This window comes from Babylonia areolata, chromosome 4 (genome assembly GCF_041734735.1).
Source record: "Babylonia areolata isolate BAREFJ2019XMU chromosome 4, ASM4173473v1, whole genome shotgun sequence".
NCBI classification, from domain to species: domain Eukaryota; kingdom Metazoa; phylum Mollusca; class Gastropoda; order Neogastropoda; family Buccinidae; genus Babylonia; species Babylonia areolata.
The window spans coordinates 4,106,884-4,125,794 of record NC_134879.1 but is presented as its reverse complement, the minus strand read 5'-3'; the positions used below and the strand labels follow the sequence as shown (position 1 = coordinate 4,125,794).

The following is an 18,911-nucleotide window of genomic DNA, read 5'->3' as shown; positions in this document are numbered from 1 at the left end:
TTGTGAAACACAGAAGAAATGTTGCTTAGATGGAGCGTAGGTGGTTGAATATGCAAGAAAGTGATTGGTGACTGCTGTGTATGTTCATGTTTTCTTCAGAGTTAAGGGCCAGAGCTTGCTCTTGTGCACTGATCAAGATAAATTATCACACTGATATTCATACAGAAAGACAACAAACATTAGCTTAAGTTTTTTTTCGTACATGCATATACTATAAAACGAATCATATTGCTGAGAAAAAAAAGTGGATTTATTTGACATTTATGTTTTGTTTTTGTTTTTTAACTCATTTACTTGATCCAAAGATTAATGTTCATGTTTATTGTGGAACAGGGACAAGTTCTCTGACATTCTGAGGAAATGGGAAAGCAGACATAATCACATTGACTGGGGTCTTCAGAACTTGAGCCGAGATATCAAAGGGTTGCTTGCTGAAGCGGATGTATGCTGCTATGTGCATTTTGCACGGCTCTTTGTTGGTTATATCTTTGAGGTAAGTGTGCATAGGGAAAGTGTGTATTGTAATTTATATCCCTTATCTGGTGTGGTGTATCTGTGAATATAAAATTGCAATGTTTTGTGTCACCATTTTTTTTTCCTTCCTTCTTTTTTTCCGTACATTACTTATTTGAAGAAAAAAAACTGTATTCTTTCGGTTAAAAATGTGACTAAAGGAAAGTATTGGTAAATCAACAACCAGCACTTGTTTCAACAATGGTATGGTTTAGTGTTGACTTACTGGGAATATGATCATTTTATGGTAGACTGCAATAATAGTTAATGCTGTTTGGGCACAAGTCAGCTTTATAAAGTTATGCCGCAAGTGACTAAATGCAGTTACATTAAAAATTTTAAAAAAGAAGAAAAAAATCTTTCGGAATTTGATATTTGTTGCTGTCAGAAACATTCTAATAACGGTGAAAATCATATAAAACTTTTTTGTAACAATGACTAAATGTTGTGTGTTTCCAGCCGAAAGGCACAGTAGTGATCAGCATGGTTTTCTCCTTTTCAGATCTGTGAAGATGAAAAAGTTGAAGACGTGGAGAAAGAGCTTGAGAGCTGGTGGGAATCGACCAGGTCGTTCAGGTAAGTTATCTGTTGACAGTAGCAGAGGACCAGTGCGGTGCAGTTGTTAATTGTTTTGAGATGATATCCAGGTAAGTTATCTGTTGACAGTAGCAGAGGACCAGTGTGGTGCAGTTGTTAATTGTTTTGAGATGATATCCAGGTAAGTTATCTGTTGACAGTAGCAGAAGACCAGTGCGGTGCAATTGTTGTTTTGAGATGATATGTCACATGAACTTTCAGAGAAAAGGTCCAGAGTGCTGATGGCCTACACAGCCTAGGAAGAGTAGATTTGATTGTGTTCTGTATTACTTTTCAATCACAGCAGATCAGTTACTGTATGTGAAATCTGATCGGCCTGTCCCCAAGACCATTATTTGGCACCCAGTCTGTATACGTACATTTGTAAACGTGATTGTGAGGATTTTTTCCACAGAATTTTGCCAGGCACAAAACTGTTGTTTGGATTCTTTCACAAGCATAGCAAAGCTAGTGCCTTACACAATACCTTAATTGATTGCATCATCCAAAAGATTAGCATCCAGACTGCCACACAGGGTGTGGGTCTGGTGGTGGAGGAGGGGAGGGTAAAAATTCCCAGTCCTTGCAGGAAGAAATGACAGTCGTCAGATCAAACCTGGGACCTTGTTTCCAAGTTGATGACAGTCCACTAGGCAACAGCTCCGTCAGCTGTGCTGCTGGAATATATCCTAGTTGAAAATGTGTTTAATTACACATACTTAACCGTGACCCAACTAGTGCAGACTCCGGCAGGGGTCTGATATTCCTGTCCTGTGCAAACTACTATCCGCCTATGCGGGGAAAACGAAAGTAGCTACGGCTGATAACCGGGAGCCGTTGAATCACCAACAGTTCACAGATAGAGAATGAGAAAGTTCACACTCAGCAGAAAGTGTCACAGAATTCACAATGACCAGTTCACTGGTTTGATGTCTTGTATGTAGGCTGTGGTAAGGTTCTGTAGATGATGAGAAAAGTCTTTTAGTGAGCAATATTGTTGTCCTGGAAATGAAATGCAGTTTTTCAGAGGCCATGTGATTTATGTTTTGTGATATTTGATGCCAATGTTGCAGGCTGCACGAACGTTTCAGAAAGCCAGGCTGTGATGGCCCCTCCCCACCTCCTGTGTTCCGAGGCAGGCAGAGGTTCTTTGCTGAATTCATCGAGGTGGCCGACAACCCAAAACTGAACCGCCACTTGATGGATGTTTTGAGAACACAGATCAACCAGGTTTGTTTGTAGCTTGTTTTTCATTTATTTGTTTGGTTTTCTGTCAATTTTAATTTATTCATCCTATGTGCTGTTGGGTGAGAGAACATTTTGATTGATTGAACATTCGCAGGTTATAATGATTTGGCAGTACTGGTTTATCTGACAGGCCTTTTGTATATAACATGTGGTCTCTTATTCTGCATATTCATTGGTCTGTTCACATTTGTCGTTTATTCACTGATTGCTTAATCGGTTGTTTGACTAACAGTAACTACAGAAAGATGTAAAAAATCAGAGAATGCATTGTCATGGTCAATGAAAAGAAGAGTGAAAAAATAAATTTACCTGTTGGAAAACATTTTAAAGAAGTTTTTTGAGAACAGGGTAGACTGGGCTGGTTACGATAAATAAACTAATGACGCCACTGCGCTGATTTCTTTTCTGGTTACATTTATGTGTCAGTTGAGTTAATTGACATTGATCTGTTGTGTTTTCTTGGACAGCTGAACAGCAAGCAATTTGGCATGAAGGTGCTGACCAGTGAGCCATCTACTGATCCAGAGGCCTCTGATGCTGACCAGGCAGCCTCTGATGTGAGCGAAGAGGTATGATTATTTTCAGTCTGTGAAGGCTGGCACTGATGTGATTGTGCCAACTGTTTGGCTGTCACTACTTTTTTTTTTTTTTTTTACTCTTGTTAGATATTTTCCGCATCTTAGATATAAAAAGAAACCCAAAAAAACAAAAAACATCTGTATCAACCCCTTATTTTTCACAGTCAAACATGGATTGTGTCATCCAAACAACTGGCCTTCAGCAGTCAGTGAGATGATATCTACCCCTTATTTTTCAGTCAAACATGGACGTGTGTCATCCAAACAAATGGCCTTCAGCAGTCAGTGAGATGATATCTACCCCTTATTTTTCACGGTCAAACATGGATTGTGTCATCCAAACAACTGGCCTTCAGCAGTCAGTGAGATGATATCTACCCCTTATTTTTCACGGTCAAACATGGATGTGTGTCATCCAAACAACTGGCCTTCAGCAGTCAGTGAGATGATATCTACCCCTTATTTTTCACAGTCAAACATGGACGTGTGTCATCCTTCTTCTTCTTCTTCTTCTTCTGCGTTCGATGTTTTGGCTGCGTCAGACGGTCACCCCCGTCGCCACGATGTAGCCCACGGTCTTCTCCAGGTCGTGGCGGTCTCCCCAAAGCTGCGCCTGTAGCTCCGTGCCCCCTGGCCAGGTTTGACGCCGTAGAGCTTCATGGGTTGGGCAGTGTTGGAGGATGTGTTCAGGGGTCTGGGGTCCAGTGCCACATGGACACTCATCAGTGTGGGCGATCTTCATACGGTGAAGGTGACTCAGTAGTCGGCAGTGGCCGGTTCTCAGTCTGAAGAGGACAGTCTGCTGGTGTCTCTGGAGCTGGTGGATTGGATCGACACCACTGTTTGCACCCAGCCTTCTCATCCACTGGTTCTGGTAACGGTTGTGGATGATGGTCCTGGCCTCTCTGTAGGTCACGGGGTGGCTGAACTGCTTCATTTTGCTGCCTGCCTTGGAGAGAGCATCGGCCTTTTCGTTCCCCATGACCCCACAGTGAGAAGGAACCCACTGAACAGTGACAATCGACCGTTTTGAAAGGTCATGAAGGGCTGCTTTGATGTTTGTCAGCTGCTGTTCGTTTCTGGTTGACTGGAGTCCCTGCAGGAGAGATCTGCAGTCAGTGAAGAAGGCTATCTTTGGTGGTGGGTTGACTGACGTCCTGAGGCCTTGTGCAGCATGGAGTAGTGCTGCTGTCTCCGCTCTGTAGTTCGAGGAGATTCTTCCTGTGGGGAAGGCTCCAGGGGTCAGTCTTCCATCTGTGTGCCTGATGAAGATGCCTGCTCCTCCATTCTTCACCGCTCCCTCCGAGGATCCATCTGTGAAGACGTGCGTCCATTCGCTGGGGTTGTACTGAGTCTCAATCATCTCCAATGTCAGAGCTTTCAGCAGGGGAGGGGCTTGGCAGTCCTTTTGGTCGATGCCAGGGACTTTTGTGATGATTGAGACTCCTTCCAGTTGGTCGGCCGGTTCCTCGAAGTCGGGGAGTGTTTCCATCTCGGCAGGGGACGAGGGCAGCAGGTCTTCATGTTGGCGGTGCAGGGTCTTGGAGAGGTGGTTGAAGCTGGTCCGCTTCAGTCTGTTCTTTGTTGGGTGCTTCAGTTTTTCGTGCATTGGGTGAGTTGGCATGCGCAGGAGCTTCTCGCTGTGGATGAAGACTTTTTCCTCTCGTCTATCTTTGAGTGGGTGGAGGCCTGTGTGTTTCTCCATCGCCTGAACTGGAGTCGTCTTTATCCCGCCAGTGATCAGCCGTAGCCCTGCGTTCTGAACTTTGCTCAGGCGGCTTGTGTTGGTTGCTGATGCCGTGGCCCAGGCAGTGCTGCCATACTCCAGGGTTGGCCTGACAGTTCCAGTGTACACCCTCTGCAGTATGCTGCTGTTGGCACCCCAAGAGGTCCCGGCGAGTTTTTTCAGGATGGCCAGTTTTCTGGTTGCTCGTCTCTCGATGTCCTTGAGATGGGGGTTCCATGTCAATCGCTTGTCGAGCTTCACACCCAGGTACATTGGCGTGTCATCCTGTTTCAACTGCATTCCGTTCAGTTTGAGGTGGGAGGTTTCTGACATCGGTGACAGCGAGAAGATTGCTGAGACTGTCTTGGTGGTGTTGATGTCTACTCCCCAGGCAGAGGCCCATGTTCCCACGTGATTGAGTGCTTCCTGCATTCTGTGGCTGGCGGACGTGAGGTATTCCGCAGCACTCCAGGCAGCAAAGTCATCAGCGTGGAGGGCTCTGGAGACATGCTTGGAGATCTTCTCAGCGATGTCGTCGATGAAGATGAGGAAAAGTGTAGGGGAAATGACTCCTCCTTGCGGCACACCTTGCTGTAGAGTGACCCGATGGCTGATTTTCCCGTCGAGTTTTACCCTTGCCCTGCGGTGTTGGAGGAAATCCTGGATCCAGCGGTACATCTTCCCTTCCACTTTCTTGTTGAGGAGCTTCAGGAGAAGTCCTGCCTTCCAGACCTTGTCGAAGGCCTTGGTTAGGTCCACGAAGACTGCAAGCACCTTCTTCTTTTCTTGAAAGGCAGTCTCTATCTCCTGTGCAAGGTACACCAGCTGGTCTTCGGTGCTGCGGTTTTTCCTGTAGGCTGATTGGGTATTGCTGAGCAGGTGGTTTTCTTCAAGGTGTTTCAGGAGTCGAGTGTTCACCATCCTTTCCATCACCTTGCCCAGACAACTCAGGAGGCTGATTGGTCGATAGCTGGACTTCTTAGTCTTATCCTTCTGCTTCTTTCTGATGGGGACGATGATGGCTTCTCTCCACTGGTCTGGAAGTTTCCCTGTGTCCCAGGACTGGTTGATGATCAAGAGAAGCTTCTGTCTGGCTACAGGTCCCAGGTTCTTGATCATGTCATTCGGGATGCCGTCTTTCCCAGGGGCTTTCTTTTTCTTCAGTTTCCTGATGGCTGCACTGAGTTCGGCCATGGAGAAGGCTGTCATCATGGACTGACTCGGGTTCTGCTGTTTCAGCTTCTCCTTGATCTCCCTCTGGACTTCCTGCACTCGGGCTTCAGGGAGTGTTGTGGTGCTGCCCTCTCTGTAAAAATCTGCAAGGATGTTGGCTGCCTGCTTGCCCGCGTGGTGCTTGCCATTTTCCTCAATGACAGTTCTGCTGTGTCTGGTGCCCGTGTCTTCGTTCAGAAGCTTGGTCAGGTTCCACAACTTGCCGGTGTCCTTCTCCATGTTGAGACTGCTGGTCTTCTCATTCCAGCTCCTCTGTATCTCTGTTCTCTTCTGCTGTTGGAAGGTTTCTTTGATGGTGTTGTATTCCCGGATGTTGTCAGGAGTGGGGCTCTGCTCCATGGTTTCTCTGGCGGAGTCTAGGTCTGCATGGAGCTGTTTCAGAGTGTCACTCCAGTAGGGCTTGTAGTTTCTGCGTTTCCCTCTTGGGATGGACTGCTTTGCTGCTCGCAGCAGTGCATCGCTGAAAAGGTTGACATTGTTGTTGAGGTTGTTGGAGGTACTGATGTCTTGGCAGAGGTTGTCTGCTTTTCCTTTGAAGAGAGTCCAGTTAGCTCGTTTGAAGTTCCAGCTGGGTTCCATTCTGTGCTGGGTGCATCCTATGCTGGAAATGCTGAGGATGACTGGCAGATGGTCGCTTCCCCCTAGCTGTGTGTTGACTGTTCTGGAGGTGAGTCGCTGAACCTCTTCTGTGGCGATGGCCAGATCTGGTGTTGAGCAGGTCTTCCATGCTCTGGAGTAGCAGGTGGGTTTGTCCTCTGGATGGTTGATGAGGATGAGCTTGTTGTCCATCATCCAGTCCTCTACTTCCTCACCACGTGAGTCCATTTCCTCATAGCCCCAGCTTGGCGAGTGGCTGTTGAAGTCTCCAACCACAAGGTGTCTGGAAGCTTCAAGTCTCACTTTGTGTAGCGCTAGAGCTGAGCCTGGAGGGCTGTAGCAGTTGGTGATCAGTAGTTCTCCGCTGGGCAGTAGCAGCTTGACTGTGTGATGCTCTAGCTCCTCTTTTCCCGATCTGCTTGTTTCTACTGCAGGGATGGAGATTTTGATGAGGGTGAGGATTCCTCCCTTGTGTCTGTCCTCTCGATCTTGGCGGAAGGCTTCGTAGCCTCTAATAAAAAATCTTTGGGGATCTTTTAAATGGGTCTCCTGAATGCAGATGACATCAATGTTGTTATTTCGGAGAAACTCCTGGAGTTCTGGTTTCTTGTTTCTCAGCCCTTCTGCATTCCACTGAGCTACTGTGAGGTTGACAGGTGGTGAATTTGTCTGGTCAGTCGCTCTACTCTGCCTTCCCCTGACCTTCAGGTTGACAGAGGCACCGGTCGCTTTGGTGGGCCCCTTTGAGGCAGGAGGCCCGGCTCCGTCCCTCCCCGGTTGTCGCTGATAGGGACGACGCCATGACGACAAAGTGGTCTGACGCATAACCATGATCGTTGATGCGTGTGTGTCCTGAATTTTTAACCAGAAACCTGCGCCGTAGCTGACACACTCCGTCTTCGGCAGGCCGGATCAAGTTTTCTGTCAGGGGGCTTCTCCCTTAGCTCAGGTCTAAAGAGTCCTGCCCTGTGAGCACAGGGGGATGTGAGAGATTGGGGATCCCTCCCCTAGACGGACTGCCTGTCAAGGTTAACGAGCTCCATCTACCCGGGGCTCATGGTCCAAAGACCTGCCCTGTGAGCACAGGGGGGGATTGTTTGCTGGGTATCCCACCCGTTGGTTTGAAATCAGAGTTTCCCTTCTCCTAGATGGACTGCCTGCCAAGGCTAATGAGCTCCATCTACCCTGACCAGTCTAGTCTGCGACCTCTCTTGAGTGAGTTGCCGAGAGCTAGTCTTGCTATTGCGCCGATCGTCCGCACCCGTGCCGCGTTCGCCATGACTAGGTCATGCCCATTCTGCCCCATGTCCCCGCAGGAACACCCACATTAACGTGGCGAGGAGGTGCGGCTACAGAGTTCACTCCCTTGCTAGGGACGCACTGAGGCACCCTAGAGGGGAGATCTTAGCAGAACGTGTGTCATCCAAACAACTGGCCTTCAGCAGTCAGTGAGATGATATCTACCCGTTATTTTTCACAGTCAAACATTGGATTGTGTCATCCAAACAGCTGGCCTTCAGCAGTCAGTGAGATGATATCTACCCCTTATTTTTCAAAGTCAAACATGGATTGTGTCATCCAAACAGCTGGCCTTCAGCAGTCAGTGAGATGATATCTACCCCTTATTTTTCACAGTCAAACATGGACGTGTGTCATCCAAACAACTGGCCTTCAGCAGTCAGTGAGATGATATCTACCCCTTATTTTTCACAGTCAAACATGGACGTGTGTCATCCAAACAACTGGCCTTCAGCAGTCAGTGAGATGATATCTATCTCTTTTCCAAACGTTTTTAGTTTTCATGCCGGTCTGGTAGATGTTTTGCATAGGATCTGTCAGCATGTATTTATGTTTTTGTATACTATGGTATAGTTTCAGTTTCAGTAGCTCAAGGAGGCGTCACTGCGTTCGGACAAATCCATATACGCTACACCACATCTGCCAAGCAGATGCCTGACCAGCAGCGTAACCCAACGCGCTTAGTCAAGCCTTGAGAGAGAGAAAAAAAAAAATATATATATATAGATAGATAGATAGATAAGCGTACATACATAAATAAATAAATAATAATTATGATATATATAAAAAAAATAGTAGTAATGAAAATAATGATAAAATAATAATAATAATAATAATAAATAAATAAATAAATAAGATAACAATGATGATAAATAAGCAAATAAATATAAAACATGAAGACACACATTCACACATACACCCACACATGCATAACAGATATGCCCCAAAAACGCTGTTTCACAGATATGAAAGCACAGTCAAATACATATAAACGTACATGAGCTCCAACACACACACACACACACACACCACAAATTTCCCTGCACCTCCTCTACCCCCTCCTCCACACACTCATTTCTAGTCTATGTATCGCAGCTTCCACAGCACACACACACACACAAACACAAACACGCACACGCACACGCTACTATGGTATAGCAGAATCTGGATCCTTTGCTTGATGACCTGTGCATGGAACTTGATGTGGTCTGTTGCAGATAAAATCAGAGCAGCAGAAGTTCAAGGCATGTGCTGTGACTCTGAAGATATTTGCTAAATTCTTGGGTCACATTCACTTCTTGGCCTACAGTGATACAGAAAATCTGCCTCTTGACTCACAGAGTGACGTCATTGCGCAAAGGCAGTTGGTAAGTTTGGAGTATATGCTGGTGGGTGACATGCATATGGTTTTTTTTTATGTCTTTGGATATTTTGTGTTTGTTTTTGTGTTGTTGGTTTTTTTTTTACAGCTTTTTCCTTCTCATTTGTACGTAGCCGCTTCACTAGTTTACAGGCGGTCCTGCAGAGCTAATTGACAGCTAAGACAGTCTGATGGTACTATTGACTGTTACTTTTCACGCCTTGCAGTGCAATTGATAGCTAACACAGTCTGATGGTACTATTGCCTGTTACTTTTCACGCCTTGCAGTGCTATTGACAGCTAACACAGTCTAATGGTATCATTTATTTTTGGTATTTTTAATGCCTTGTAGTAATGATAGCTAAAACAGTTTTGTATTACCACTGATTGGTTATTTATCATGCCTTTCAGTGCTTTTGATAGTTAACACAGTCTAATGGTACCACTGATTGTTATTTATCATGCCTTGCAGTGCCATTGATAGCTAACACAGTCTAATGGTACCATTGATTTTTTTTTTTTTTTTTTTTTTTTTTTTTTGCTGCCCCATCATCTGCACCGTTTCAGTGGCATTACTCCCACGCCGCTCATTTAGATTCCCCCATACACAGCCATACCCGGGTTCGTCCGTCGCAGTTCCTGCGTCGGCAGTCCACAGGGAACCATCGATGTTAGGTCGCCAGGAGGCCACACACCAGAGGAGACCCTGCACTGCTGCCGAGTCACTTCGGTGGTGTTCAGTGGTGCCTGTTCTGATTTTACGTACTTAGGAGACCACCTACTAAGCCCCCTACTAACGACAATAATGGCTTAGTCGCGGAGCCAGACTAAGTGAGCGTCCCTCCCAGAGTGGAGACCACCACCACGTCCCTCAAACAACAGCCCCCGACGAATCCGCCGATACTGACAACATTGACAGGACTCACCCCAAGCACAGAAGTGGAGGGGTATCGAAACTGAGGTCACCATGAGAGCAGGGCATGAAAGGCCACAGACTTTGAGACTATTTTGTTTATATTGATGACGGTGAAGGAGGAGGAGGATGATGATGACGATGTTGCTATGGAGGTCCATTTTGGTTTGGGACTGCGTGACAAGGCTGTACTCTACGCTTCCTGTCATAATGATATCCCAGCGTTAACCAGGCCCGAGAGATACGGACACTTGCAGTGTTGGTCAAGTAATTAGAGCAACACACCCAAAGACGCATCCTTGAAGTGGATGACACTCGACTGTGTGGTCCCAGTCTCCCCATTTAAGCCCACAGCACACTCAACTCTGGGATTCGAACCCCCGTCCTCCCAGCCGTCAGTCCGCGACGCTAACCACTTCGCCACGGCGGCTGGTTAATGGTACCATTGATTGTTATTTATCATGCCTTGCAGTGCTATTGATAGCTAACACAGTCTTATAGTACCACTGATTGTTATTTTTCATGCCTTGCAGTGCTATTCATAGTTAACACAGTCTTATAGTACCATTGATTGTTATTTATCATGCCTTGCAGTGCTATTGATAGCTAACACAGTCTAATGGTACCATTGATTATTACTTTTCATGCCTTTCAGTACTTTTGATAGCTAACACAGTGTATGTGGTACATTTGTTTGTTATTTTTCATGCAACTATTGATTTTTCAAGCAATGATTTTGCATCAGAACTACATCAGTAGGTGTATTATTTGCAAAATACAAAAAAAAGAATTAGAAAATTTTCACATGCCTGAACAGTTTGAAAGAACTAGAAAATTTTCACATGCCTGAACAGTTTGACACCCAGTTTTTCTCTCCCCCCCCCCCCCTCCATCCCCCGCTGCCAATGATGATGTACATTAATTTTGACCACCTTCATATTAATGCACGGTTCTCCAAATCAGTGCATTCATGTATGTGGTTGCTTCACAACAGACTCCTCTGCCTATGGACCTGGTTGGTCTGCTGCAACGTGCACTGAAGGAGGACCACGTGCCACTGACTGTGCCATGGATTGCTGAGTTTCTGGCCATGATGGATGGCGTCGCACCCAACACCGACCCGTTCAGGCAGATCTTAGCTGACTTGCGCCAGCTTCTCAGGTGAGATGCTGTTCTGTTGTTTTTCATCAGTGTGCAAGTTGCCCACAGGTGTTACCTTGGTTTGTGTGTATGTGTATTTGTGGTTGCTTTTTTTTTTTTTTTTTTTTTTTCCCATGTATTATACTGTGTATAATTTTTTGTGATTAAGTTTAATATGTGTTTAGTATTGTTTTCAGCCCAGTTCCATGTATTATACTGTATCATTTTTTGTGATTAAGTTTAATATGTGTGTTTAGCATTGTTTTTAGCTCATTTCCATGTATTATACTGTGTATCATTTTTTGTGATTAAGTTTAATATGTGTATTTAGTGTTTTAGATATGACTGTGGTCAGCTGGGCAACAAGCAACAATGATGATCATTAGTTTTCATGTTTTGTATTGTATATTTATCTGGCAGATTGATGGGATCTGAGCTCCGAAGCCACGGGTACCGCTATGACTGGCTTCTGGTGGCCACAAGTCTTGGATGGTTGTTTCAGGTGAGTTGGTGGGTGTTTGTCTTTGGGCATTTCAGACTGAAAAGTGTGCTGTGTGTGTGTGTGAGAGAGAGAGAGAGAGAGAGAGAGAGAAAGAGCAGGCTCACAAAGCCAAAAAGTGAGTGTGTGTGTGATTGCATTTTGGCTTTGTATGCATCTCTTCAGAACAGAACAAAGTAGCAAGAAAATTCCTACTTTATTTAGAAAACTTAAACTAATTAGAGCCAGAGCCAGTTTCTGTTTGGTTCAAAATATCTCCGATTACTAAAAGATAATGTGCTTCGTTGGTGACTGTCTTTGTGTAATCCACAGTTATGTTTTCTATAACCTGAGAAACATTTGTTTTTTTTGTTTTTTCAGCAACCATCCCTTGATGGCTACTATTTCAGTGGAGAGCCTTCCCCCAGCTACCAGTCTAGCATTGGTGCAGTTCCTCCAATGGAGGTAAGTTGGTTTCGCCACAGATGGGGTCACGAAAGAAGAGTGCCATCACGTTTTAAAGGAAGCTGAGTTATAGTTAGAAACTGTTAGCATACCTTTTGGGTTTTTTGCAAGAAACAGCTCAATGGTACAATGTTTCTTGACCCATCCAAAGACATGAAAAGAAAACGATTTTATGTGACCTGGTTGAAGACAAAATTTGACAAAAAAACAAGAACGCCAGAGAATCGACAGACAGACAGAAAATACGGGAAAAAAACTTAGCCGTATGAAGAGCACAGGAACAGGAGTCATGATGGCTGCCGGAAAAAGAGGGCGCTAGTCAGGGGGGCAAAGGGGAGGTTACCTACTTCCGGGAGGTTATCGGCCGTAGCTACTTTTCGTTTTCTCCGCATAGGCAGATAGTAGTTTGCACAGGACAGGAATGTCAGACCCCTGCCGGAGTCTGCACCAGTGGGTCACGGTTAAGTATGTGTAATTAAACGTAATTTTAGATAGAAAATATCCTTTTTATTCCAGTAGCACTCACCAGGTGATTGCTCCAACTCAGCATCAGTTTGTTCTGTCAGATGTCCATATATGCCGACCAAGATCTCCAGAATTCCTTGCATGGCAGGTCAGTAACAAAACTAAAGATTATGGAACCCCTCTACTGCATTTTATGAGCTGAAGTTTATAACATGGTACGTTGTTCTCAAGCTGACACAATGTGACAATGACACTGTGGCTACAACAGTAGTGAAGCAGTTAGTGATTAGGGGTAGGGAGGCTCATGTAATTGTCCATCGTAAATGACTGTCACTCGGTTTGTTAGTGGTAAGACTTGCATGACTTTGCTGCCATTTTGATATCAACAGTAATGTGCTTCTGTGTGCTTTTTTGTTGCCGTTTCTTCTGTGGATCAGTGTGTGGTGCAAGGCTCAGCAGAGGAATGTTTTGATTTTGACAACTCAGCTCAGTGCACTGGGTACACAGCACTTTAATATGTAGCACAAATTTTGTGGGTTTTTTTTTTCCTTTTGTAGGTCTTTTGACCACTTCTATATTCAAAGTGCAGTCAGTTATGGCAGCTGACAGAAATTCTGCTTGAATCCTGTATTTGAATGACTTGCTTATAACTGCTTACAAAAAAAAGGTCTTTTGTTGATTCCATGAATGAATATACGTTTAACGCTACATCTGTCGTTTGTTTCAGAAACTGAAAGATCTTGTCTCAAGAGACATGCTTTACACAGTTTGCCCCTACTTCGGTAATGTATTGTTCTGAGCTGGACTTGTTATCGTAATTTGTTTTTGATTCGCACAGTTTTGATTTCTAATGTGTGTAGGTTAATGATTCAGTTTTGAAGATTGTCAGTTGTTCCAAGAAAGCTTTCAAACTACCAGTTGTTCCCAAAAAGCTTTATTTGGGAGAGCAGTAGTTCATCATGAACATGATCATCAGAAAGTGTGTGCAACTGTTGGGCTTTGTGAATTATCAGTTGATTCAAAGTCAGAAGTGAAATTTGTTGGCAGTTGCACTTACTGTGATTTGCACATGAAATATTCAGGTCATGTGTGTACAGATTTTACCAGTTCAGGTCACCTGGTGGTTACCCTAACTTTTGGTCACAGTATTCGTATATATAGTGCAAGCTGTTTAGGTTTTTTTTTGTTTTTTGTTGTTGTTGTTGTTGTTTTTTTTTAAAGTATTTTAGCCAGACAATGTATGTTTGTAATCATTTGAATGTGAATTGAAGCAAGGACCTGTACGTACTGGTTTCCTGGAGACTTAGCAAGACAGAGTCGTCACAATCTGCTTGGTAGCCCGTCTTTCTTCTCCTTTTGTATGTGTCTCTGTGAATAATGAGTTTTGTGATCATGAATAAGACTTTTTCCTAAATTCATCTTGTTTGTTTATATCTTGTTGCTCACAGGGGAGGTCAAGTACATGTTTAGTGCATTCACTCAAAGTGGTCATCAGGTGGAGACCGTCCCCAACTTTTTCCTAAATTCATCTTGTTTGTTTATATCTTCTTGCTCACAGGGGAGGTCAAGTACATGTTTATCGCATTCACTCAAAGTGGTCATCAGGTGGAGACAGTCCCCAGGCCCATCAACCCTCGGCCCCCTCGCTCAGCAACAGCCCCAGCCCCCAAACGAGTGGATCTCAAGGAGGCGGAGAACAAGAAAATTCAGGTAGGTCCTCCCATTGTTTCTCTGGCGGCGCAGATCTTTGAGAAATGAGAGAAAAACAAACAAACAAACAAAAATCTAGTAGAGATGACAAACCTGGGGGGTTTTGGTTTTTTTTTTGTTGTTTGTTTGTTTTTGTTGTCTTACACATCTAGAAGCTTGTTGAAGTCTTACAAATGCATGTGGTAATGGTAAATCTGATTTTAATTACACATACTTAACCGTGAACCAACTTGTGCAGACTCCGGCAGGGGTCTGACATTCCTGTCCTGTGCAAACTACTATCCGCCTATGCCGAGAAAACAAAAGTACTATGGCCGATAACCTCCCGAAAGTAGGTAACCTCCCCTTTGTCCTAGTTTGCACAGGACAGGAATGTCAGACCCCTGCCGGAGTCTGCACTAGTTGGGTCACGATAAGTATGTTATTTAAACGTAATTTTAGATGGAAAATTTCCTTTTAATCGTGTCCAAAGCTTGAGGGTAATACAAACTGATCCAAAGAACGATGAGAGGAACAGATGGAAGGGCCTGTTGGCTGAAGATTGCTTGATTCCAGTGACTGGTGTTGGCCTCTGCTGCAGGAGGTGAAAGCATCTGCTGCTATCTCCCCTTCCCCTCCCCCCCACCCCCCAACCACCCACCACCGTCAGAACATGTACTCTCATACACGGCAGACAAAGTGCATACATACACATCTAAAAATGTGCACCCGCTGCGCATGCACAGGCGTACATGCGTGGACACTCACCACTTACACTTGCATGTTTATTTTTCAGTTGTGCCTTTTGGTCAAGTGTCCATCACAACATGTTTATCATATTTGCCCATGTGTGTGTGTGTCCTTGTGTATATTATTATTTTTTTTATTTTTTTTTTTCATATACTTCCATCAGTTCATTGCATTTGTTGCCTTTCCATCCTCTTCATTCATTTTGCTTGGTGGCTTAACATGCACATTGTCAGCACATACACACGTAGACCGGCACGCACAGTTGCTGTAAGTTATTCATGGGTTTGGATTGATCAGCAGCACAGAATTTCTGTTTAGGTGTGTTCCCTTTCAAACAGTCCCTCTGTGGAAGACTGGGATTGCAGCACAGCATGCCACAGCACACACAAAAAAGAACAAACACCAAACGCAGGTCTGTTTCACAAACTCGTCTGGGTGGGGGTTGGTTTGTTGGTGGTTGTTTTCAGTACGAATTGATGGAGAACTGCCTGGAACGAGTCGTGCCCAAGCGGGTTCACACCACCATCGAGCAGGTGTCCGACATCGTCTACCACAATGTCATTGGCTTCCTGAAGACTGAGGTCCTAGACCCAGCATTGGCTCCCAGTCCAGTAAGGATTAAAAGAGATTATCTTTATTCAGATTCAGTATTTCTGAAAATGGAAAAATCGAAAATTAAGGTAATTTTTTTTCTTTTTTTTATATTTGTGTGTGTGTGTGTGTCAGTAGATGTGTGCGTGTTCTTTTTTTTTCTTCTTTTTTCTTTTTCTTTTTCTTTTCTTGAAGATTGAGATGTATTGCTTTTGATAATTTTATTTGATTTTTTTTTTCTAGTTTTTATGTCGGAATCAGAGGCATAGATGAGACAGATGATTACTTTCAGAATGGATGGATGAAATTTTGGAACAAAAAATTGTTTCAAACACACATGACTTTAAAGTTACACAAGCCAGCATGTTTATATTTTCTGTCTACTTCGAAGATGCACACGACATGGTTGACAATATGAATTGCTGCCAACAACAACAAAATTCAATTACAAAGAGAAACTGCCTTTCAAAACAGTCCAGGGTAATGCTCTGATTTATGAAATGCCTATTTAAAAAAAAAGTTATTCTTTTACATCATTTTCAGTGGCTAAGTGTTTGTGAAAAAAGAAAAAAAGATGTTTTTATTCCACAGCGTATGTTTTTGGTGTTAGATCCAAGCTATTGTTCATTCTTGGTTGGCAGCCTTTGATACTTTCGCCCGTAGTGGTGTGCAGTTTCTTAGGAAAGTGATGCATGCTGGCATGTGTGTTGGGATATGATTTTGGAACAAAGAAAAGAATACGTCTGAATTGCCCCCCCCTCCCATCTTCCCCGAAGTTTCATCCATGGCATCAGATTGATACTCTTTACGCTTGTGCCTGTTGCTGCTATGGTAACAAGTGTCTGGAGTAAGTAAATGGATACAGTAGTGTTACATACTTCTGGCTGAGACGGTAGTCACAGGTGCGTGCCAAGCTTAACACTCGATTATGCATGTATAACTTTCAGTCTCAGTATCTAACCCAGCTTCAAAACCCTTAACCTGCTACAAGTCTGCTTTGTAACCTGAAAAGTGCACTAGATATTGATGTCTGCATGTTTAGAAAATCGAGCATGTGTATGGGGTGAAACCTGCATGATGTTTGTGTGTTTGTATCTATAGAAAAAGGAGCATGTGTAAGGGATGCCAGCTGCTCAGATTTGAAGGAAGAACTCTTGACTTCTACTTTATGTTTTTTGCTCTATACACATAATTTTTGTCCCTGTTCATATTTTCAGTAACAGTTGCAGAAAAGTATATCTATGATGTGGCATAAATGATTTTTTTTTAATTCTGGGGAGGTGGGAGTGTGGGGGGGGGGTGTAATTACCCTCCCCTCCCATACCCATCCCCACCCACCAAAGAAAAGGGGAAAAAAGTTAAGTTGCTGAATCATATACTTGGATTTTGAGGTTGGCATCTCTTAAATCAACGCATTTGTCGTGGTGGTGGTTTGTTGGTTTCTTTAGCATGCCGGAAACCAGTTTTTGCTCAGATTTTTTGCTTTTTTTCTTTATTTTTCTTTTCGTTTGTTTTTGTTGGGTGGGTAGACATGATGTACTGTACCATGCCAAACCTTACCAACCTATGGCCAGTGTGTTTGCTTTGTCTGGCTGGTTTTTGTGGCCACTCGGCCTGAGAATATCAGACAAGCCAAACCGTGAACTTGCACGTTTTCTTACACGTCCCGTCCTGATGGAGACTCCAGACTTTGTGACGCAAGCGATCCGATTGGAGCCTGGTTATAAGGTGTCCCCGGCGAACCGCTCAGTTGTAGACCTCCTGGCAGTGATGAGTGAAAGTGGAGAGGAAGGGTGAAGGACAGTGGATAGAGAACTGAGGACCCTGAAGCACACCTGGAGTGCCATTCAGAGACCGGGCCAAAACAGACCACACTGGCGGCTCTTCATTGCCGCCCTACGTGTCAGTGGGCATTATAAGCAGTGAATAAGTAAGAGCGCTGATTTGCTTAGGCAGGGCAAGCGCCTCAGATCTCAAAGACTGAAAAGCTGTTGATGAAAAAGGAGGAGAGAGAGAGAGAGAAAGAAAAGCCATAACAGAGCAAACTGACTTGCCACGGTTGCTGAGGTATGACAGGGCGAACACACTGAACCCAAAAGGGGGTTGAAAAAAGCTGCACTGTTTTTGCCTGTTTTCTCTTGGTGTGTATGTTTACCTTCTTGTTTGTTGTTGTTTTCATTGCATATGTAAAATAATAATGATAATAATGGATACTTATGTAGCACACTATCCAGAAATCTGCTCTAGGTGCTTTACAAAAACGCTTTGTTAACATAAAACATTCCATCCATGTTACATACACACACCAAAATATGACTACACACAAACACACACACACACACACACACACACTGCATACATACATTTTAACAATACATGTGTATCTATCAACTACCCTAACACATACGCACACATAGGCAGGCACAAACTTACATAAACTTACATTTCATAAAATGTGTTATTGGTTTTAGTTACGCATGAATGTTATGTTTCTTGCACTTGTAATGTCGTATACTTGCACTTTTTAGTCATTAGTCAAGCTTCTGAATTATGTCTGTATATGAATACAGAGGTGAATGTGTTCTTAGTTCGCCAGCTGTTCTCTTGCTTGCCAGTTTAACTATCCCTCGTTTATGTTATGCTAAGTTTCTACCAGTGTTGTTTTTTAAAAAAAAGAATGATCTCCTGTTGATGTATTATCCCCTTGGCACTTTTAATGTGCTTTACTTTGATGTTACCCCATCTGCTACTGTTGGTTTGGCCATTATTTTGATTTGCTCATGCCTCTGCTTGTTTGAGAGTTTGACCATTTCTATCATTGATGTTACATTTGAATTTGTTTTTTCTTTTCGTTTTTTAAACACCTGAACTGTACTTCTTTGTTTAACATGCTCGTGGTTGTCTTTCTTTAACTGCTTTACGTTTGCAAGTGGTCTTTGTCTAGCTGCTTAATAGTTATTTGCAAGCGCTCTGATACAGTCGTCACCTCACTGATACAGGTAAGTACCCAGGGGCTGCAGGCTTGGTATTCCTGTCCATTTCATTCTGCACCTCATCTTTTACATGGGTCTGAGAATTTTCTTCTGCATCTGCATTTGCAGTTGAATCCTGAGCAATCAGTTGATGAATTGTCTCACAATATGAAACGTTTCCTTTCAGCTGACGTTGATGAACAGCACACCCATGGAGGCACATGAAAGAACCCTCAGAGTGGAGAAAAAAATCCAGAAGACAGTTGAGGAGTGAGTATTCTTAGCTTTAGTTTCTGTACGTATTGTTTCTCCTGAGTC

The 18,911-nt window shown here is 43.8% G+C and overlaps 1 protein-coding gene across 1 annotated transcript in view; it reads left to right on the top strand.

Annotated features, from left to right (window-relative positions):
- LOC143281371 (uncharacterized) overlaps positions 1-18,867 on the top strand; it is a 30,846-nt gene extending 11,979 nt beyond the window's left edge. The window contains exons 9-20 of the mRNA XM_076586575.1: positions 334-493; positions 1,016-1,089; positions 2,163-2,319; positions 2,805-2,906; positions 8,988-9,137; positions 11,038-11,204; positions 11,604-11,685; positions 12,043-12,126; positions 13,319-13,373; positions 14,150-14,301; positions 15,498-15,641; positions 18,781-18,867. Of these exons, the coding sequence (XP_076442690.1) occupies positions 334-493; positions 1,016-1,089; positions 2,163-2,319; positions 2,805-2,906; positions 8,988-9,137; positions 11,038-11,204; positions 11,604-11,685; positions 12,043-12,126; positions 13,319-13,373; positions 14,150-14,301; positions 15,498-15,641; positions 18,781-18,867 (1,414 nt within the window). The remainder of the gene's footprint in view (positions 1-333; positions 494-1,015; positions 1,090-2,162; positions 2,320-2,804; positions 2,907-8,987; positions 9,138-11,037; positions 11,205-11,603; positions 11,686-12,042; positions 12,127-13,318; positions 13,374-14,149; positions 14,302-15,497; positions 15,642-18,780) is intronic.
- The last annotated feature ends 44 nt before the right edge of the window (positions 18,868-18,911 follow it).